The 23,966-nt window shown below is 39.4% G+C and overlaps 1 protein-coding gene across 1 annotated transcript; it reads right to left on the bottom strand.

Annotated features, from left to right (window-relative positions):
• Positions 1–666: 666 nt before the first annotated feature.
• On the bottom strand, positions 667–21,162 carry OPRK1 (opioid receptor kappa 1). Its single transcript, XM_030506932.1, has 4 exons — positions 20,867–21,162; positions 20,073–20,384; positions 6,757–7,109; positions 667–2,122 (listed from the first exon to the last, which is right to left on the bottom strand). Exons 2-4 carry the CDS (start codon positions 20,330–20,332, stop codon positions 1,590–1,592), a joined length of 1,146 nt encoding a protein of 381 aa, XP_030362792.1. The 5' UTR covers positions 20,333–20,384; positions 20,867–21,162; the 3' UTR covers positions 667–1,589.
• Positions 21,163–23,966: the final 2,804 nt, after the last annotated feature.

Below are 23,966 nucleotides of genomic sequence, written 5' to 3'. Positions count from 1 at the left end.
GTCCCTGTCCGTGGCAGGGGGTTGGAACTAGATGATCTTAACTGAATGATCATAATCCTAACCATTCTATGATTCTTTGAATCTAAGAGCAAGTGTCCTGATTTATGCTCGTGTGAGAAAGGATTTTTGTAGGACCAACCAAACAGTAGGACCAAACCAGACTGTATTTCTGAGAAAATTTGCCATGCAATGAAGGCACCCACCTTATTCATTACTTTATATAAAGAACAAAGCTATCAGAAAGATGTCTGGTGCCCAGATCTCTTCCCAGTAAGATAATGAGATCATTCCTCCAGACTTCAGCAGTAGCAGAGGTGGGGGTGTTAATATATAACAATTAAAAGATAAAAGACTACAGACTGAAAGTTAGGCTCAGTTTTCCAATAAATGTACCTTCAGCAAGCCAGTAATTTGTGTAGCTGTTTCTTGGCATCTCCATCTTCACAGGAACACAGATAAATTTACTAAATTCATAGGACTGTATCAAAGAAAATGCATCATCATCAATAAAATAGGAACTTTTCCAATCAAGTGTTATTGAAACATCCAGTATATTTAATCTTCATTTCATCTGTATCCATCCAGTTAATCCATGTGTTAATTCACTAGTTTCTAATTCATCAAATATTTATTTTAATCTGCTTACAAATTGTCCAGGAAAACAAGTATAGCATTATTTTTAAGTACGTTTATTTGTCCCCTTCACTGAAAATGGAATTTGATTATTTCACCCCATGTAATGAATGTGGCACAGTTTTCCATCAGTTTTGTAACAAGTGAAGTATTTGAAGTTTTCTAGCCTTATGTTCAAAATACACTCTGAAAATGCACGACTCACAATCAATAAATATACCATCATCTTAGAAAATAACACATAGAAAACATTACACACAGATGATTGAACACATGCTAAAACTATACTAACATTTCTTCTTAAATTCCAACATTTTTAAATGCAGAAATGTTTTACCATACACAGATACAATAAAATCACTTTGGTGTGTAGGCAGATCATGCTTAATTTGTATTTCCACAGCACAAACGAATGTTACAGATGTATTAGTTGAGGACAATATTGATTATAGCTCTGGCATTGTTCTGCAGAAACCTAAACAACACTTTTAACTGTAAAAGAGTATGACAAATCAAGTTGTCAAACTACATAGTTAAGTAGCGATCACCACTAGGGCAGAAGTTTCTGGTACAACTCAGTGTTATGACCAAATGTTGCTTAATATAACCTTACATATTGTAAAGAGAAAGGCCAGAACTTTCCTTATCCGGGATCAGCTGGTACAACACTATCTCCCATCTTCCCAAAAGCATGTATTAATACCTGCTCAAGTACAGCAAACATGGTGCCAAAACCTGATCATCAGCCAAGTCCTTTTCTTTTGACCCCATTTTCAGGAGGTTGTTGTTTGTTGATAATAAACTTGCTTTAGTTCCAACTACTAGGATTTATGAAATACTCCAGAAATGTCTTTCCGGGTGAGTCTAGTTCAAACTGCAGTTGTAATCTGCGTCAGCCCTAGGTCGTTGGACTCTTCTCTCTCTTGAGGACAGTAAGATGACATTTCCACGACTAGTCATACAGGTTTGTTTGTCCCATCTGCTTCCCTCATATAAGCTGGGTCTTGCACAGTGTTTCTGACCCTGCTGGTGGTCTGCCTGTCCATCCTCATCTTAAAGGGGAAGCAGAAGTCCTTAAAACATCTCTTGAAGTTTTCATCCAAAAAAGCATAAAGGATTGGATTGAGGCTGCTATTGGTATAACCCAAAGCAATACAGAAGTAATAGCTGGATATAGCAGCAGTACTGTGGGACACATCCCCTAAGGCTTCAACCAGCACAAAAATGTGAATAGGAGTCCAACAGATAATAAAAACTGCCACAACCACAAGAACCAACCTGGTGATGCGGCGCAGGTTTCGATCTTTTTCTCGAGACCCTGAGAGAAGCCGTACACTTTTAAGGCGCAGGATCATCAGAGTATAGCAAACAATTATAATGAGAACTGGAATAACAAATGCAAAGACAAAGACACAGATTTTCATGAAGATGTCCCACCACACGTAATCTCTGTCTGGAAACTGCAAGGAGCATTCAGTGCTAGCAGTATCTGGGAATGAAAGAAGCAAAAGAAAATGGCTTCATTATTAGATATTCTAAACAATGTAATCATCATAGCATAAGCTAGGAAAAGTGATTATCATGTAATGTGATATTAATAAACAGAGTTATCATTAAATCACTCCAAAGAAAGCTTTCAATTACCATTGAAACTGGTTATATGCAGTAGTCTCTAGAAATTACAGATAGATAGAGGCTTTTTAAAATGCATAACATTATATAAAATTTGTTTCCCATGGGAAGACCTAAAAATGCAGAAGACAAAAACAAAAATTTGTAAAGATGCTTCTATTTGAATCTTACTGACATTTAAAGCCAGAATGAGTACCATGTTCAATGGAGTAGAAATCTCATAATTTTTATCAAACTGCATATATTCTTGTCTGTGGGGGAAGGCACATTTTTGGTATTCTGAATGGTGGAAGCCAAATGGGGTTTTGATCATAGGAAGATTTTACCAATATATGATAATTGTGTAATAATCTTTTCCCATGTGCCTTCTTCAGTGCAAATGGAATACATGTAAGTGTTTGCATTCAGAAAAACTTATTTCTTGGCAACAGCTTCTTTTTGGTTAAAAAAAATATATGTGTGCGTGAAGTCAAATGGAAGCTGCTCTTTTCGCAGATCATGTCATTGAAACTTCAGCCTGCACAGAGACTGCAGGATCTGAGCCCCTGACACCAGCCCACTCCCCTTCTGATTGCCCATGCCAGCATTCAAAGGCATAGGCTGTCACTCAGTTTTAAGTCCCAGAAATATTCCATCTGACAGGAGACTGCTAAGAAATGAAATATTTGAGGTTTCATTTGCTGACCTCATTGGAGAATTCCAGTATATAAACCATATGGAAAACCAAAACCCAAGATAAATGGCAAGGCAAGAGAAGCGGTAAATTTACAACTACTATTGACAGTTAAACTTTACTGAAGGCAAGTCAAGGTAAGACAGGGATTTTTCTCTCTGAATTATAGCTCATATTTTATCCTCTTGAGCACTGCATTGTTCTTTGGATTTTTTCATTTTCCCTACTGACTTTGTCATTCCTCTACAAATGATTATGTATTGGCTTTTATTGAATCAGATCTAAGGGTGGAATGATTCAGTATACTCTTGCACAATACTTCTTTTGTATCTTTCTCCAGCAGAACTAGTCAGAAAAATTCCATCAAGACATATTTCCCTGCTTTTGAAATGCTTCACAAATCAAGATGATATTGCAGAGAATTTGTTTTGAAAAACAGCTAGGGGGGAAGTTATTATTATGGCATCATACAAACATTTCTGCAGTTAGATATCAGAAAGCTGTTACTGGGTGATATGCTAAAACATTCAAATAAAAAAGTTGAAATCAAAGCTAAATATTTTGTGGTTTCATTTCAAAAAATATGACAACTAATGGATGATTCTGAAAGCTGAAAAGTGAAAAGACATATATTTCGAGCCTGATGGAGGATGCTAAACTGACAGTACAAGTATGACTTAATGGGGTCTTGACACTTGGTCAGCTTTTCTAAATCCTTGGTGATCTAGGTTTTCATAAGTGTAGTTGTTTTCACTTAATTTTATTCTAGAAATGTCAACAAGCATCTTCAAAGAAGTTTTCTCATTGATTATTGCTGTCATTTGTAGTAGATCATGGCTTAGCAGCAGCAATAAAATCAGGATGCAGCTATAATATCTAGGCTAGTAAAGCTGCACCCCAATGTGCCATTCTGGATAAAAGTGAGATGTGATCAGGTTTGACTGTCCTGGACCACATCCAGTTACTCACTGAAACCCCCTCCCAAAGGAAACTGCCTCTTCAGATCTACTGACATAATTTATTATATTTATCAAAATAATAGGTCATGCTTGCTACCTTTTAGTATAATTTGTAGTCAGCAATAGCATTTTAGAATTCCAAATTGTCTAATACCAATGTAATGATTGTCTTACATCTCATTACAGTTTACCTTCTATGGAAAGTGTTATTCTAAATTCACTAATATTCATGTGTTTCACTCAACATATGTAATGCTGTAAATTGTACAGAACCCACTTGTATTTCTCCAGTTTGCAAATAGCAAATAATCAACAAAGATCCCTGTCATAATGCACAATATCATAATAATTTTCAGGAAGGTTGGAAGATATTAAAATGCAATTTATATTATATTCCTGTTGCCTGAAAAGATGCAGAACTAAGTACAGTGTCACAAATTCAGTACTCTAGATTTCATGCTGACCTTTTCCACTCCGAAAGCCAAATATTCCAAATATATTGATATATTTCAGGAAAAATACTGCATCCTAAATGGTATGTTACTGGAAATATATTTTTTAAAGTGTTTGATGTGTTACCATTTAAGATTAATCTTAATCTTGACATAGGAAATATATTTCTATTTCAGGTACATTATTAATTGTGTCACCTTTAGGCATCCATATTCCTCTGTACTCAAATGGAGCCTTCATACTACTACTGGGAATACTAATAGTATCTCTAGTCTATTTGGTTTTTTAAAGTGAATAATTCTTTAGCAAGAAAAGCTCTGTTAAATCCAGAGAGGGAATATTTACACAGATGTAAAATTTATTCTGTAGGGAAAATGTACCCAGAAGGACATCACTAGGAGGAATCCTGTACTATGAGTACACAAGCGACTAACCGAGCATGGGGTGAAAACTTTAAACATAATCACTTCCCATTTGATGTATAGTTTTTGATTAAATCTAAATCCAGGAGTCCCTCTGGAATGCAAACATCAACTATTTTGTCCAACATAACATAAAGTTTCAGTCCTGAGCTCCAGCCGTCAGGCATAGGCAGGATCTTTGCTTTTCCCCATCAGCATTTATCAGTGCAATTCATGAACACACTAGACAAGATAATAGGCACTAGATGCTCAAGGGAGACCTTAGATTAGACAAGCAGAGCTGAGCAGTAGGGGCTGACAAGCATTTGCTAATAATTTCCAACTCTGTTTGGCCCAGCTGAGCTGTGACATTACTAGTCTGTTTCAAGAGGAAAAAAAAGGCTGCCTGCCACGTGGTGTGGCAGAGGCATTTAATCATTGCTGGCCTGAGAGCAGCCCCTTGATCTAAATGCAACGTATACAGTGAATGACAGGAATATTCTGCTAGTCAAGCATGCTCCAACAGAACACCCGATCAAGCCAATGTCCCACGGCCAAGATCTAATTCATAGTGAGACAATCATTCTTCCCGAATGAAGATGCCTGGAAGTTAATGTTTCTCAAATGAGACATTGTTTTATACAGCCTGTCAAAACTCCACTGGGGAGGAGAGTTACAGCACTGCAGACCAGGACACTTTAGTCCCCAAAGGGCTGAAGGAAAAATTTCAAGAGGACTCTCCTGTCACCTATCCACCAGAAAGCCAATAGCAAGAACAAAATCCATACTTCTTCAGCTAAATCAATCAGCCCTTGAGCAGCTGTTACTGAAATGTTTGGTTTGCACTGATCTATGCCAAACAGTTTAATGGGCAGAATTTATTGTCACTGACAGACAAAACAGTGTCCTTATGTAAAGTTTACCATTTCTCCTTGAAGGAGTGAAACCCTTCTAATAGAAAAGGTTGTTAATTCAGAAATTATTCATTTTCCAAAAGATTATCTACATCTCAAACAAGACTGCCAGCAAATAAATATGCATGACTTGTATTTTACCAAGCAATTCATTAACAGAATGGCCCCAACCCAAGGATATCACTAGAGGCCTCAAGATTTTTGAAGACACTGAGGTGCTCCTGCACTGCAGTCATGCCTGTAGGTATGAAGTATGTATATGTGTGAGAATGCTTCTCTCCTTTATTTCTCACGGAGGCTTTCAAAATAAGATTAACCCCACAGCAAGGCACTTTTGGTAATGAGTCACTAGTTACAGGGGCTAAATGCACAGTTTATGGATTATAAATTTCAAGCAAAGCATACAGGTGGTCTGCATACAGAGCTCATTGACTTCATGTTCTTATAGTTGCTCCCCTGCCATGGTCTGTATTCCCAGTTCCTCCGCTGGTTCTTATTGATCCTTATTCTCAACTTTTCCAAGCTTCTATCCCCATCCCTTTTTAAACAAGAATTTGAGACTCTTGCCTTGATTTTTTGTCTCCAGCAACTGACTTTTCCTTTCTTCACCATGCTATCAAGTTCTGTGAAACGGCTCACAAGTCTCAATACTAATGATAGTTCTAATATTAACACTAATAATAAGCAATCTAGTTTCGGCTCTTGAAACTTCTTCAGAACTACTCTCACAACACCTACAAAACACACCTTAAGCTGACATTTCATTTTTTATCCTAAATTGATCTTAGATTTGTCCACTGTGAGCAAATTCCTGATTATTTTCCCCTGCTGTCTGCTAGTAGGTTTTTATGGTCTAATTCTAGCACAGACTTGGCACACTTCAAAATGCATTTTGTTCTCTTAGTTGACCAGGACATCTGAGCTTAAATGATATATATGTTATACTGTAATGTTCCACAATATATTTCAAAATGTCAGAAATTTAGACATACTTTTCAAAGAAGGAATTAATCAAGTTTAATCAATATTCAGAGCTACATTTTATGTCATTTGAGAAACAAAAAGACTAGATTTTGAGTGCTCACACTCACCTTCCCTGACTTTGGTACCTCCAAGAACTATTGCAGATATACCAACAGATGAGGACAATAGCCAGATGCAGATGTTGATTATCTTTGCCTTAAGAGGTGTACGGAAGTCCAGAGCCTTCACAGGGTGACACACAGCAATGTATCGATCAACACTCATCATGGTCAGTGTGAATATGCTGGTAAACATGTTATAATAGTCAATTGAAATAACTATTTTACACAGCACATCACCAAAGGGCCAAGAGTTCATCAGATACTCAGTGCTTTGAAAAGGCATAGTCGTGGTAACTAGCGCATCTGCCATAGCCAGATTGAAAATGTAGATGTTGGTTGCTGTCTTCATCTTTGTGTACCTGAAGAAAAAAAAGAGTAAGGCTTTATTATTTCAAAATATGATTATGCACATTCAAATATGTAACAGTTTATCAGTCAGGCTTTGCCATACGAGTTTTTTTTTGTCATTAGTAATTTATGACAGAAGTGCACACACGTCCAAGACCCTTGGGATAATAGTAAACACATTTGGCTCAGTCTTTCAGTACCTGTGTTAGCAGTTGGAACTGTTCACCACAGGCAAAACCAGGTATATGAATACATTTAATCAGCCAGGTGCTGGTTTCAATTCCATCTTCTCAAATCCTTCTGCAAGAAAGTATCATTGCTACATTTGCAAGTGTTCAAAGTATTTTGAGTTTCTTTTTTCTTATAGCTAACTGTCAGTGATTGTAAGGTTTATGGCTTTGTTTTGTGGAAAGAACAGTTATCCTATTTTCTAGTAAGAATCCATGTTAACTGTTCTGTCAGCCAGGCCAGAGTGCCTCTTATATGATAGTTTCTCTTCCTTGAATTCCTTACAACAGTGCCAGCATATACAAGTTTTATTCATTTCCCTTCTTTGCTCCTTCATTTGCAATTTCTCCTCCTTTCTTGTCATCAGCTTTTCACAGTCCTGTTTTTTTGTGACTGTTAATGTAAAAGATGAGTATTATTTAAGTAGGATGCCACAGTGGGGGAAAAATTATTATAGCAATATTTTTTCTGCATCCTTTCATTTCATTAAAATGAAGTATTTGTTTTGTCCAGCTGATAAGAGCCTTGGCCTACACAGATGAATAGGATCTGTTTTTTTGAGCTGGAAACCTGCTTTGTTCTGTCTTGATGGCAGTCTGGGGGGACAACCTGTGCCCCAGGCGTGGAGGACTGCTCCAGCTCTGCTATGGACACAAAGGATGAAGGAGAACCTGTTAACAGAAGGATATGCTTAACTCTCCTTTCTGCAATGCTTCACCCCAACTGGTTATTTTTGCTCATTGCTGTTAATTTATTACCAAATCTAATGGCAGATTCTCTTTCAGAAAACCGTTTCAGCCCCTTATTTTGTAGGTTTGTGCCCAAACCAAAATGTTGACATGTAACACACAAAGAGACACATCTAGCTAGATTTCACGATATGTCATCAATTTACAGTGGAAATATAAGATGTGATTGGTTCAGCTGATGAACATGTAGAGCAATGTATCTATTTGCCTTTAAAATGTTGATGTGCAAAATAAAAAGTAAAAAAATAAAATTGAGCAGTGCTGACAAAATGTGCCCAATATGTAAATAAGCTCTTAATTAAAATATGGGCAGAAACTTCTTTTTATGACATAAAAAACTTTTCTCACCTAGATACCATGCCCAGGCTCACATCTTTGTTCAAGTGAAGCATTAGAAATCTCTGAGCAAAGACAGCCAAAGGGAGGCGGCAACAAAAGATTTACATTGATGGTGTGACCCGCCATGATCCAGACTCCCTCTGCCCCTCTTTGAGCTTCTCCAAGATCAAAGGCAGAGAGCACAAGGAGGCATCTGCCCATCAGAGCTGGGCTTCTGCACCCTCCCAGATCAACCTCCTCAACAGGCACTCCTGCAGTGAAGGCAGTCTGTCCTGTAGGTCACGTCATAGTCTGTAAGGCACCTTTCCAACACAAAAATGAGAGTACATAGCTACAAGAAACAAATATAAGACTGAACAAAAACTCACTGAACATACGGATTGCAAACTTGTGCTAAAATGGACTAATTTCCATTATATGTCTGAAAAGGAGTAGTAGGAACATGATTTTACTTCTATGGACACCACTGATGATATTTGGAATTGTTCATATTGAAAAAAAGACAGATTATGAAAAGTAGGAATGGATGAATAAAAAATGCTACAAAAATAAGTGAAAGGAATGGAGAAAATTCTTCCTGCAAGTAACTAAAAGAGCTCAGCACATCTATTTTATCAAAAAGAACATCAAGAGGTGACTTGATTACAGTGTCTGAAGACCTCCACAGGAAGAAAATAGCAGGTACTGAAGAGCTCTTTCAAACTACAAAGAAAAGCATAACAAGGACAGATATGTTAAAGTCGAAGCCAGACAAACTCAGAAACAGTGACAGATTTTCCCTAATAGCTAAGGTGATTATCACTGGGAAAAAAATTACACAAGAAAGGAGTAATTTTTCTGCCTTTTGATGTCTCCAAATCAATGTCTGCTGCTTTGCAAAGGGTGTGCTTCAGTCAAATACAGGTTGCTAGACTCAATACAGGAATATCTGAATAAAATGCAATGGCCTGTGGTAAGCAGAGATGAAGTAACTAGTAGTTCTTCTGAATCATTACTTCTTTAGATCTTTAAAAACTTGCCCAAGGATTTGGATAGGGAAAGTTTGCTTTCACATATTGGAGAATTATTTTTACCTTTTTTCCTTAAAGAAAATCAGAAAAGTAGTGAAAAACAACTAAGAGGATTTTATTAGCCTTGAAAAGAACAAATATCTGAAAGTCTTTGTATCTGGCATTTCCTGTCCCTTGCAACCTTAATTCAATACTTTTGTGTGTGTGACACTGTGACCACATATACCATATTTTCTCAGTATCCTTTTCGCTTGTACGCCCAGCCTTCCAGCGGAAGAACAGGAAAGATTCTCTGTAAAACAGAACTAGGATTTTTACGTAACTTCGAAATTCAGATTCTTGAAGCTGCAACATAAAGGATGTTCTCTGTTTACATACTACTTATGTTGTGCACGTAAAGTAAGCAATTTTTTTGTGTGCAACACATGCACATATAAGAAAATTAATTTTCCTCACTACTATTGATCCAACTGGAAGGATGTCTTGTCATTCACTGTTAGTAAGAAATATGGAGTCATGCCAGCATCAGAATTTAGGCAACTTCCAATGTAACCAAATCAAAGCTGTATATGGGAGTGAAAATATAACAGGGAAAATAAAAGCCCGCAGTGTGCCATACCTCCCATAAAGCTCTGTGAATGATTTGGCTCATTTCAGGGGCACATTTGCACATAACAAATCCCAGCTTTGATCACCTTGCCTGGTGTGCATCTAGTGTTTCCCCACAGCTCACCAGCCTGGCAGTCCCAGGACTATCTGGCTTTGCACAAATCCACCCCAGTTCACAGACCACGGCTATCTCTTTGCACTACTCACTCTGACCTGGAGTAGGCACCTGACCCCTTCTGTGACAGACTTTGAACAAGAAGGAGGGATACCAATAAATACTGCTCCAATAAATACTTTATTACCTTCAGGCAATTATTTCTCCCAAGCACTGCAAAGGGATCTTGTGTACCTAACTCAGGGATGAAGGGTGCACTTGTGAAGCTCAGCAATGTTAAGTCCAAGCACGTTTTAATGATGCAACCTTAGAACTCTCACACTAGTAACATAAATATCTTGATTACTTTCACCTGAAAGTATTGGCTTCCATGTAAATGAGATGCTGGCTTCAGAAGTTGTTAGGCAATATAGATTAAATTATACATTCATTTAGAAGTTCATAAAATTCAGAAATTCCTTTGAGAATCTGACTCGATCATCCGAACTCCTTCCAATGTTTTTAATTAAACACCTAAATATTACTAAATGCCTACATGCTTCTGAAGATCTGTGCTTAATCAAAAGTCCAGTTAAAGGTGGTGACTGCTCTTGCTGTCAGACACTTTGAAGTAGACCCTGACAAAGTCTTGACTTGAACATGAGATGAGGGATTTAACTGCTTTTCTACAAGTCACTCTATTGCACCAAAATATAGCAGGCAATATTTTAGGTGGTTTGAATTTCATTTAAGGAAAAAAATACTGCTATCATCTGCTTTAATTGGTCTAGTAGAAGAGATAAGGGAAACCTGAAAATAGCTACAGGATATATGGCAGAGTGGTAATTAATGACAAACATTTTTTAGTGTCTTTGAGATATTACTTTCAACACCACTAAAATCATTATAAATCATTGTATAAACTGTTCATGGAAAATCCCATATCTAGAAAATGATTTATTAAATACTGGAATTTCATAAAAAAGTACTTTTCAGTACCACATAGGAATGGAAGTTGCCTCTTAAATCAGGTGCTATAATCTAATTTCAGGAGGCAGAAAAGCCTCTGATGACTTACGCTGTTTGGTGGAGCTTGTCAAGCTATAAGCAGGCCTCAAGCCTCTGTAGACTTTAAATAACTGGAAGATACATGGAAACTCTGCAGAAAAACAGTCAAAATGAAAAATAAAGCTTTTGTTTGGATGCATTTTTTTGATGCATATACGATGAGAGTTTTTAAGGAGCAAGTTTTAAATCATGTCTTCTTATGTGTCAAAAGTAAAATTTTCAGAACCATCACAATTTAGGCTAAGTCCACTTTCCAAGAGTGGAAAGCTCTTTGAGACTGACTTCAGACTGACCCTTAGAAAACTTTCCCCATTTCTCAGTTGACTCATCATCACTGTACTTTTCCTTCTGGAGTAGAATTTGATTTGCACAATTTTTTAAGACGGTATATAAGAAAAAATCACATCTCAAGCCTAAGCTCATTAATGAAATTGTGGTAAGAGAAGAAGGAAGCATGCTGTTAAGGAGCTTGTATGCTTTGAGAAGCAAAAAAAAAACAAAAAAGGAAAAACAAAATACATTACTAAATCTGCTAGTAGAGCCCCTTAAAGTTATTATCTCAAGTGCAGAAGAAGAGTACGATTTTAAATACACCATAACTAATAAAGTTAGTAAAAGTTGAGAAGGAGGCTTTGGTCAACCTTTCTTCTTGTAACTGTAATAGGCTGAAATGTTCCCTGTAGTATGAAAAGAGGAATGGGGAAGGGAACAAGACTAACAAATCTACTACAACAACATTCTGCAGTAGCAGAGTGAAAGTACAAAAGTACGAAATACAATGAAGTATAACAAACACATATTTTTGGCAGATACCTGAGTCAGTGAATGAAAATGAAAGCTAAAGCACATCTAAAAGTGAATTGCAAAAACATCTATCAGAAGGATGCAGGCTCTGTTCCACTAGGTTCCTCTAAATGAAGTATATGGAGAACAAGCAGCTGAAAAGCTTAGTCAGGGAAGCTCTAAATCTCAAGGCTATATTCACGGCACACTAGCTATCATATTGTGTCAGAACGGGGGGGGGGAATTAAAAATAAAAAAAACAACCCAGGAGGATTGATTCCAAACATACCATATCAAAAAGATGGTTCAGCTATGTTTTGGATCTTTGTAATTCAAAATAAAAGGCTTATGCTAATATGAAACTAAGCTTGAGGTAATTTAAAGAGTGTCAAAGTATGCTGCAGTTTCCATGTTCATATCAGGATATATGTTATTACTACATTTTGAATGACAGCCGTAATTTAGCAGTAGACAGGACCTCAGAAAACACTTTAGATGAAGACTAACATTGTTACTGCACACATTTAAAGGTTGCCTGTCTTTAATGTAACATGAAAATTGTTAGGAGCCTACAAAAATTTGTACATGTTTCCTACAAAATAGTTTCCTGAAGTAGAATTCTCTTTACAAATAAGCCCCTTTAGGTGCCTATTTTTAAGCAGCTTAAAAAAGAAAAGCATGATCTTGTCTTTTATTCTCCCTGGGAACATAATCTCCCTGAATGTCAGAAGGTATCATTAAAATCCTTACAATTTACCACTACTATTACTCCTCTGAACTAACCATAAACAGAGCCTGAACAGGATCTTGCAGATTTAGATAAGATGTGGAAACTTCCCTTCTCGAGCTAACAAAACAGCTTCTGAATTAGAGTTCAAGTCTACATATACCCTGGTCAAAATGAATAAAAATTCACACAAACAAAACCCCAACAAACTATTTTTCCTCCTTTTATGGTAAGGGGTATATTTTTACATGAGCTTAGGAGCATCTTTTTGAAGAAATATGCTTAATGTTATAAACAGCAATACTGTAACATTTTTGCTTCTATGATTTTGGTAGGAGAGCTCAGAGAAATGTCAAGGTGCTGTGATTTATTGTGGCGTAAACTGAAACAGAGAGAATGCAGAATTTTACAAAATCAGTTCTTTATCCAACACCAGTATGTCCAGTATTATTATTATTAGAGAGCCTAGACAATTGGCTTAGACTATGTACCTAATTTTTTGACCTCTATTGGTAAGTAAGATGAACCTAGACCTTGTCAAGCAGCTGACCCTCTCTCTTGAGAAACTATGCTGCGGCAAACGTTTTCCAGTGACTGGTCAGTCATGCTGCAGGGAGTTCCCAGGGTGTTACGCAGCCTATCCTAATCCTTCTTACTTGCGACACGTACGTTGCCCTGGCGGATGCTGAGTCTCTGTCTCTGCTAACATCCACCTTTACCATTGTTCTTATCTCTTCGAAGGTTTGGGTTTGGTTATGGGGTTTTTTTCCATGAAGGACATGAGGTAGGTGGTGCTCTATCCCTGGATTCATTTAAGGCCAGGCTGGATGTGATTTTGAACAACCTGATCTAGTTGAAGATGTCCCTGCTCATTGCAGGGGGGTTGGACCAGATGACCTTTGAAAGTCTCTTCCAACCCAAGCTATTCTATGATTCTATGAGCTCCCTTAGCAAAGTGCTTCATATGTATTTGTAGGAGAGGGAAATGAGTAGGACAGAAATTGCCTGCCAAAGAGAATAAATCTCATTGCTCTTTCTGGGGATAGCAGCTCTTGGAGATTTTTCAGGGTCTTTCTTTATTATTCTTTTGAGAGACTCTGATCTCCATAGGTAGCTATGTATAATGAAGCAGGTTGGAAGCAGCCAAATGCTATCGAACATTTGCTCCCCCTAGATTTTTTCTGCAGGAAGGAAAGAAGGAAAGAATTCAGAAATTTCTCACACAGGGGTCCTGGGTTGTGGGTACCACTGTTGTTCTTAAAAGAAGGCACTTGGTCTCCATTTTGCCACTGGATAACTGCCACTGCTGGGAGTGTTTTATACGACAACTACTCACTTGGATATGTGAAGACCTGAATCTCTGGTCAGCACTCCTGTAATAAAGTTGAATGAGAGACAAGGGACCTCCCTCTATAACAGGTATAGGATTATGCAGTGAGACAACAAATGCATATATCAGTAGTGAGCTAGCTCAGGGAAAAGTCATCAGTCCCTCTTAGGAGGCAGCTGGGAGGCTTTCTCTGGACTTTACACATTCATTTGTTTTCCTCACCTGCTTCAGAGAAGCCCAGAGCACAGACCAACTGAACACACACATTCCCAAAGGAGATGATTCAAGTGAAATGCAGGAAACTTTAAGACACAGTCAACTGAACAGCACAGCTGGTAGTTTCCATGGTAAAAATATTCTCCTATTGTGCACTTTAACAATAAACAAAGCACAAAGTCTTCCCTAAGGAGAAGAGCACAGAGTCCATACTTTGCAAGAATTATATAATTTTTACAAATGGAAGAACCAAAATAGAGATATGAAGTAAACTTCCCAGAAGTAGGGTTTATCAAAGTTCTCCTGGATGCTTTGTCTTTAGACAGCAATATATAACTGAAATCAAAACTTCCCTTGGGAACCCATCTGTTTCAGAAAATTTAACTTAAGGGACAAACTAATCGCAGTTTGAATAGACAGTGAGAGTAGGCATCCAGGAAGATTATCCTCCCTTGCTCTTAGTGCTTCCCAGCCTATCCAAATCATCAAGTTAAGTATTTCTTGCCACAATACCTTTTCAGCAAATTCAAAATCCTCTCTCGGGAAAAATGAAATTAAGACTCCCCACTCCTCCCAGAAGTGTAAGCTTCCCCACTACTCTCCTGGCTGAGGACAAGCAATCTCAAGCCTTCTGCCTTGCCAACAGCCAAACTGGAAATTTCTTGTAAGTTTTCATTTTCAGCCAGTTCAGAGGGACTCCCTCTAATTTGTTTTGCTTCCAGACAGGGATTCTGGTTATGCCTTTCTCTGAAATAAATGGCTACGTGGCTGCTAGCCCAGCAGAAGTGTCTGCATGGATACCAAATTACTTTTCAGAAGTTAAACAGATTATTCACTAAAAGCTATATCCTCTCTAATACCGTCTCTAGTAAATATTCCTTCCAAGCTTTTCCTCTGCTCGCTCTGTTTTTTCAGTATCAGCTCTTCTTAACACAGCAATGTATTTGGGAACTCATGTTGGGTTTCTTGTCAGCTTTTTAACCCCAGGTCCCCCTTACTTATTGTCTAACAGAGTATTAGAAGTGTTAGAAACATTTCCATTGTGTTTAAATGTGCTGTGCTTGTCAAACTACCAATATTGTTTCATAAATTTGCCCTTGTCAGTGTTTCCTGTTACACTGGTTTTTGTGCAATCTGTAAAAGCTGTTGGTAATGATCAGTCTTTAAACTTGTGATGAAAATCATGCCAAGTTTGACCAAACACTGCAGAACCTACCAAAATTACCTCCAAGCAGAAAGGTAAGGCCAGATCCTCTTTGAGGTTCTGTGATGAATTATTATTAATCCATTTGATACCACTCTACTGATAATAAAAAGGTGTCAATTGTTTGATCTGGTAAAAAAAGGGGAAAAGACATAAACTTCACAAAGTGTAGTACAGCTTGGCCTTTGCTTTTAGAAACCCAACCCTTGATTTCATAAAAGAATGAAATCGTAACAACTGCAAGTAATAGAGGACAGGTAATCCAGCTAGTTTGACTCTTCTGGATCTTCATTTTTCATTTCAGAACAATATTCTTTTCAAATACAATTGAATACAATTAGAACAATGATTTAAAGCAAATTAACAAGTAATCTTTTAATGTAATCAAAATCTGTTATTGATTTAAACCAAAATATTGAATCAATTTCTTTTTTGTATATAACTTTTTTATATATTCATTCTTGCTGGGAATAAATTATGGAGAAGATTTAAAAACAATCTAGAAAGGAGATAATTTTATATGACATGTTTTAATAGACTCTTCCTGCTACATACGATGCCACTCGGTTCAATGAATATAAGAACAAAAATGTTACTGGTTATATTTTTTCTTCAACATTAAACTAAGCAGAGGAATGGAAGCTTTCTCTTTTCCCTTAGGAATCAATCTACATATCTGTGACACAGCCGCTTGTTAAAATCGTTTTTGAATGTAGAAAATTATTCAGTTCACTGGAAACTTGAAAGATCATTTTAAAAGAAATACAGGATTGGCTATTTACAATCATGGTGACAGCAGCTGCTCTCAGTAAATGACTTCATGAACAATAAGGGTATGGCACATATGTAGAATAAATGAATCTGGAGTCAGTAAGAGACAGCAGCTTCCAGAGTTTTTACTAGAGTATGTTTATGGTTTTGATAAGGGCAAATCCATAGTTAAAGCTGTAACTGTAGTCAGGAGAGATTTCTTCCCCTCCAGCTGTCACAAGTATAGTTTTCTTTAAAACCAGCACTAAATTTTAGAGAAATAAAGTCATGGGGGAGGAGGAAGAGAGGAAAAATACTTTTTTCTTCTGAGAACAAGTAATTTTAATTTAGCAACTTCAGCCAGGTACTTCACCTGCAGAACTATCTTCTAAGACCTCAGAGGTAAGATAATCTCAAAAGAAAAGGCTTGGGGTTGGCACAGGTTCTTATCATGCCAAGACACACATAGCTGTATAATGTTACTCAAGTGAGTCAAATAAGTTCACCTGGTTTCTAGAAATCCATTTCATGCCTGCTCTCCTCCTCTATTGGAGAACTGTGTTTCCCACATTGTCTGCATTTCCCACCAGTGCAAGAGACGATGAGATGCCTTCTTTCTCTCTTACCAGCTCCCCAGGGAAAGCAGCAGCCGGAGAGAGCACTCCATCCCGTGTGCCATGGCTCAGTGAGAGACAGGCACTGCCAGCCCACCCGGCTGGCTGCTGGCCTGACAGCAGAGCCCCTGGGGCTGGTGCACGTGCCTCTCAGGTGATGCGAACATGGGGAGGGTTCCTGCAGACACCACACCACGAGAGCTGACTGCAAAGAGTGCAGGTTGCACTATGCACTCCACACAGAGGTCTTTCTGAACATTAAAAATAACCAGTCTCAACGTGCCTGAGGAGTCTGGGGTGCTTAGAATAGCCCTGGTCTTGCTCTGTTAGGATTTTTAATGATTGGGCTTTGGCTTTCAAATCTAACAATGGGTTTAAAGAAAGTGAGTACCAGTATCTCCATTTTACATATGATGAAACCAAGTCACAGGGCCACGAAGAGACCTTGTCAGGACACGAAAAACTGTTGAAGCCTGTTATTAAAATCAGGAGAAGAATCCAGGTCCCCTGAAACATGGTTTATGAGGCCATACTGCCACCACCATATTAAAGTACCACTCCCACTCAGCCTTCAGCATGCATGTCTATTTACAAGAGCTGTATTAAACTCAGCTATTTTTCTTTCAGGAGCTTGCACATGTGATGGAGGTGCCATTCTCCTGTTATTTTTCCCTCTGCGGGAACTCTGAGAGGGTTTTCCCTCTAAGCAGAAACACACCCCACCACACCTGAAGGAGATTTTGGACACACAGCACTCTATGCACAGGCTGTTGAGACGCTGACTCGCTGATCTCCATGATCATCTTTAGTAGCTCTTGTGGAGAAGTTGTAAGATCACCCCTGGGAGGGGATTAAAGCAAGGAATTGGCCAAAGCCCACTTATGCCACAGCTTATGGGTAACTTTGAGCCTGTTTCTGAGGCATCTCAAGACTATTCGGAGTTTCCTGAATCTACCAAAACATTGACACTTCAACAGTTTCACTGAAAGTCTCAGAACATGTGTAACTCAAAAGGTGACTCAGTGTCAGCCCTGAAGCGGTCAGGCAGTTGGACTAGACGGTCACTGTAGGTCCCTCACAACTGAACTATACTAACAATGCTAGATGTTTAAAAAAGCAAAGGGAGGAGGGGCCGTGCTTGTGTTGCCTGCCAGTCCAGAGGGGGTTAGGAGGAGAAGAGCAGATCTGGAATTCAGAGAGATGAGAAACGGTGAGGGGCCTCACACAAACCCTGTGCTTAGCTGGAGGGTAAAGAAGAGCCACAGACTGTGCCCATCCTCCTTTAGAGTTGTGGCAGCTGGAGGAGAAGCAAGGTGGGATGGCTGGGGGACACAATCCCCCTGTCCCTTGCCACTTTCTTTCACAAACTTCCTACAGACCTTGGCTTTCCACACAAAGGGCCATCACTACTGGCTGCATTTTTCCATGGGTCATAAAATTCCATCTTGAGATGCAATCATGCAGAGCGTGGGTGTGAAGGAAAGAGAGGAGGAGATGAGAGGTTAGGACAAAGATGAAGAAAATACACCTCTTCAATGAACATTTCAAAATCATAAGAAACGCTTGAAGCTAGGTTTGTGTATACATGCACTTCAGCTAATGAATCTAGCAGTGGTTAAAGTATTTTTCACAGAGAAAACCCAGGAGAGGCGGATGCTGGGAAAAAAAGGAAAAAAATACCAACAGGTATTTTGTCATATTTACTGTTTGGTCAAGTAATCAAGAGGAAACTGAAGCAAAAGGCTAATGTAGGAACTAGTAGGAGACTGAGCCACAGCTAGACCCTCATAAAAATAATCTTAAAAGGGTAACAGGAGAAAAAAAGGGAAATAAATATGCACCAGTATAATCTATACATGCTAACTTATAGGGCTCTGGCTAAGTTTGAAATTATTTCACTTCCTGGGCCAGTTAATCGATTTTCGTTGTTAGTGACCGATGGCTTAGAAAATCTCTGCCCTTGCAGCTGTGTATGTCAAGTATGGAGCCTCTCTTCTTGCAAGAGAAATACAAAAAGAAATAAAATCTCTACTCTGAATGAAGGGCAAAAGGGCATGCATGGGTATAAAAATTACAGCATCGCAAAGCTGGAGCAAACCAGTTTCTCCAAATTGACCATGGGCATCCTCTGTTAAAGGGGATTTTATTTCTATTATTCAAGAGTATTCACCTGGTTATAACTCACGTTTCGTAAAGGACCTCATCAACAACTTCACTGCTTCTAGGTAACTTCCTCCTGTATCAAGTCCGACACTTCTTTCACCATCCTGCAATTGCTTGACCATTACCATGCATGCTTTACTAACAAGATACCTTCCAATACCTCAATTTTGCTTTCTGTGTGCAAGCTGATTTCACTTGAGCCATTAATACTCCACAGTTGTTTTTTTTTTTACTGAACTTTTTGCAGGATTCAAATGCACTGTGAAACAAGAGTCCAAAAGGTTGCATGATTTCAGTCCCCTTTGTTGCTCATTATCACCCTGCTGATGTGCACTGTCCAAACGTCTTTATAAATTGCAAATGGAAAGGACAAAAGGAGGAAGAAATCATAGTGCAAGATAAAATACACGCCAATACACAAGTGTAAGTGCAAGAGTAAGTACTGGTGCATTTCATTAAGTGGTTAAATATGAAAAACTAACACAGATACACAGCTTTTTCCAGTTTCCTGAAAAACAATAACAAAGGTATTTCAGCATCTGCTTTGCTTTCTTCAATCCAACAACAACTGAAATTAAACACCACTAGGCAGAGAAAAAACATCCCTTGCTTTACATTATGCATTTCCACCTGTCTTTATCGTTTCCTTTTTTCCCCATCTTTTTAAGCAAGCCACTAGGTGACAAGGCAGCAATGTATCGACACAGACACATAAGCCGTTCTTCAGGGTTTCCTCAGAGGGGAAAAAAACTGCCTTGCAGAAGTTTCGTTCTTCCACCGGAGCTTTCCCTCGCATGCAGCAGTCTCTCATCCCTAGAGGGCACCCGTTGAACGCAGCTCCGGGGCACGAAGCGCCTTCCCGCAGGCTGCAGGATTGATCACTTTTAACCAGCTTCTTTCTCCTGTCTCTAACTGCATGTCCAGGCAAGCCCACGGTAACTGAAACGGTTTGGGTCATTCCAGTTGTTTTTTCCCAGCTCCTCATGTATGCACACCCGAAGAGCTTCCATAAATAACCCCCTCCCTCACCCTGCCAAATTTAGGGGAAGCCATTTGCACCTCTTCCAACAGGTACTCCAAAGCCCCTTACCTTATGATGACAAACATGACCAGAGAGTTTCCCACCAAGCCGACAACGAAGACCACCGAGTAGACAGCAGTGATGATGATGGGGATGGCAGGGGAGATGCTGGTGTGGTTGTGCTGGGCATCCCCAAAGGCCCCAGTAACATTGCTGTCATAGTCCACCCAGCCCAGGAGCCAGCTGCTGCTGGTGCTGGGGGGACGACAGGGCCCCGGGGAGCAGGTGGAGCCCAGCTCTTCCCGGAAAATCTGCACCGGAGCACCCATAGGGGCAGGAGGGAGACCGGGAGCAGAGTGCAGACGACAGGAGGTGAGTACCCTGGAGGGAGGGAAGAGAGGGAAAGAAACAAAAGTGCTATCACAGCCACCAGGCATCTCAAACTTGTGTGTTAAGGGGAGCTCTGCTGGGATGGGAACTGTAATTTGCCAAACAGATTTGAGCAAGCCACATTTGTCTTAAATAATTACAAGTTTTACATCTGCTGTGTAATGGGCAAGTGCTGCTCCCAGAGGTGCACAGGGAAAGTTTTCCTCCACTTTCAGAGGTTACACAGAGAAACAAATCAGATGGTAAACAGCTCAGATCCACCCCCACACTTTAACCCTGTCTTTCCCATCCTCCATATTTTAAGTCAAACTGTATCCTAATGACAGGGGCTCCTTACTGCCTAAGCTCTTCTACAAAGGCAGGGAGAGAGAAACCCACCACCTCTCTGCACATCTGCTTTGACATCCTACCCTGAGTTATTTTTTTCCTGATACCTGCTTTCAAAGAAGAGACACAATAATGACACAAAATACCTCTTTCAGTCCAGGAAAAGGAGCGGAGTCCTCAAACAGATGTTCTTTGCAGTAAAAGGAAAAATAAAGCAGATCCACTTGGCTCCTGGAAGTATCACTGACCTTCTAGGACTTTGGAACCTGAGGCACCTGCACCTTCGGAGAGGCGTGCTGGCAGCAGAGCAGATTCTCGGGCATGATCTGCAACGTGGTAGTAGCAGCTGCTGCTGTTCCAGCTCCCACCACTTCTCCTTTTCCCTCTCAGGCTCCCTCTGCCTCCCTCTCACTCTGCCAGGGCTCCAGCATCACTCTGCACTGATGCACACGTTCTCCTCTGTCTCTGTCCCTGCAGCTCAGATGCTCACATGACTTCTGTCTAAACACTGAGAGGCAGATAAATTAAAAGAAAGACAAGAAATAAGTTCTGCAATGAATGAATGCTTATTTTTAATACACTTTTCCAAGCTGCCTTTCCCTGTTGCCCCTGTACTCCCAGGCCTGAAGCAATGATCCCCTCGGCCTTACTGAATCCCATAGGCTTTTACACACTAGTAGATGCTGAATGGAACAGGAATTTTCAGTTTAGAAGTCTTGCCTGGTCCATCAGCTCTTTCATGTCCACAATTGTGCATCCAAATCACTTCCTGCTGGGTGGCTGTGCCCCTGTTCATTTGCACCTGCAAGCTGGAGGAAATTCAGAAGCTGGCTTTGGTAAAGCAGACAGACACACCTTGATAACTGTTCTTAGTTTATTCAAGCTCTCCCACACCATGTGAGAAGCCAAGAATTCCCTTTAGCACTGCTGAAACTCCACTCTCCCTTGGCTCCAGCTGCAGCCAGGGATGGAGAGATGGCGTGTGCAGAAACTGCATCCTTCAGCTTATCCGTAATATACTCCAACAAGCAGGGGTTGTTAAGGCATTAATCTGTATTTAGGATATCTCTTAATTTGCACACAGACCTTTAAATCCCTCTAAATGGCAAATTGGGACAGGCATTTCTACTTCTAAAACTTTTTTTCTTTTTTCTAAACCCGCAATCAAGACAGGAAATGATATCAGCTGTAGAGTCAAAAGTCATGTAGGAAGTTTAAAAGGTACAGAATCCCCTCCCATAGAGGCAGAGGCTTGTGCAAATATGATGATGGCTTTTGCTGCAGCCACTACTTTCTCCAGATCATCATCATCTGCTTGCTATCATCTCTATAGAGCTGCCTAAAAGTTTCACCTTTAATGAAGATGGATAAAAATGCAAAATAGGAAACATAAGAAAAACACCTCTGAGCCAAATAGATTTTAAGGAAGGAACACAGATCCGGGACAAAACAATTTTTTGGAAGATAAAGTGAGATACTTTCATAAAATGTATCCCAATCCTGGTTTTATCCCCTGCAATCCATGGGCTCTTGCAGATGTACTGAAGGGAATTACTACTACTCTTCTCATGCATAGTTTTACTTGCAATTTTCAACTTCTTAACGTCTTCTGTGGACATCCCCACATTTTATCTGTAAGATAGCAGTATTTTAGCATTCATTGATAATTTATCTCTTATGAGTAATTGTTTTGTCACTCTGCAATTGCTACAGGTGGATCAGAAACTTCTGTATGGGGAAGAAAAGTCTATTATCGTGCTCCATAAATATAAAGCACAGATGATGTAAAAAACTCTGTAAGATTAATAGCAGGCTCAGAGCTTTTTCAAGCACCAGTGGTTGGACAGTAAGCTACTCTTTCTTTAGCTAAATTCCATACTGAAACTTTACAGTGATCTTGGAGTTAGCACAAAAGAAAGATGTGCTCATAGCTACAGTCACTGACTTAATGGAATGTGCTTTGCAACTACATGGGACTGGAATGAGGTAGAGTTTGATCACAACACTGCAAATTATAGGGTGAGCTAGAGGCAACGGTTAAGTTGCCTAGTGCTTTCTGCCTGTGTGAGTTCCATGTTGGAGGCTCAGCTCTGGCTCTTAGTTGCTGTAGGCCTTTTACAATTCAGTAGAAAGCAAACACTTGTTTAGAGAAATGCCTTTTCTTCTGATAGTCAAGTCAAATTCCTATAAACGGTTAAAAATAATCTTTTCTTGTGTTCACTTGCTTGATGAAAACTGTAATATCTGGACTATCAGCAGTAACTGGTCTCACTGCAGATACTGAAAACACCTGCAATGATATTGAAACTAAAAAGGGCAGAGGGAGACCCACTCTCCATCACCATCTTCCTCTCCTTCAACACATAACTGCTCAGTGCTTCTGTGCCCCTTCCCAGTAGTCCTGTGGAATGGGATGGGAGCCTCCTGAAGTCATGAGGGAAGGATTTGCAGGTGACTTAACCCAAACTGTCCACATGCTTATGCCAAAAGTGCCTGTTCCTTCTGAGGGTTCGCATTAGACAAAAGGCCCCATTCTTTCATGGGGAAGCAAGGAAAGATTCAGGGAAGAAAGACAGCATAAAAGCACAGTGTCACTGCACAGCTGCAACTTCCCTCCAGCACTGGTGTTACAAACCTGTGGCTCAAATGCTCTCAGGATTCTTTTCGCTGTAATACTGTAGAGCCAGTGTTCACCTCACTGGACTTTGGGAAACACACCAGAAATCATCTGTACTTTTTTTAATTAAAAATACAAACCCAAGTAGCAAATCTATATTGAAGGAACATTATTTAAGTTGTGAATTCCAGCCCTCAAAGGCAAAAAAGGTACCACATACAGCCTTTCAATATCTAGGTACTACAATTCATGTGCATGTACGCAACCTTTGGGTTTTTTTCCCAGGCTCTCTGCCTCATTCCTAGATCAGCTACACAATACTGCTACATTTAAATGGAAGGACATCTATAAATTTGGAATTTTGTACCTGTAAAGTGTTTTCTTTTGCAATCCGAGTGAAATTCTTTGAATGAATAAGGAACATGGGAGGAGGGAAATATGTGATATTTAACAATGGCAGGTTGGAAGGGTTCAGCATTGTCTTTTTTATTACCAAAAGCTAAAGTAAAGAGCTATCCCCATCAGCACACTGTTTCAAAACCATAATAATGCGGTGGGGCATTAATTCAGCCCTGACTCAGAGGTAAGAATGAACCACACTGAATCATCGGCACGACTCTGTGCAGCAC

The sequence above is a fragment of the Strigops habroptila genome, chromosome 1, assembly GCF_004027225.2.
Source record: "Strigops habroptila isolate Jane chromosome 1, bStrHab1.2.pri, whole genome shotgun sequence".
In the NCBI taxonomy this organism is placed as follows: Eukaryota; Metazoa; Chordata; class Aves; order Psittaciformes; family Psittacidae; genus Strigops; species Strigops habroptila.
The sequence above is the reverse complement of the archived record's forward strand: the minus strand, read 5'-3'. Positions and strand labels throughout refer to the sequence as shown.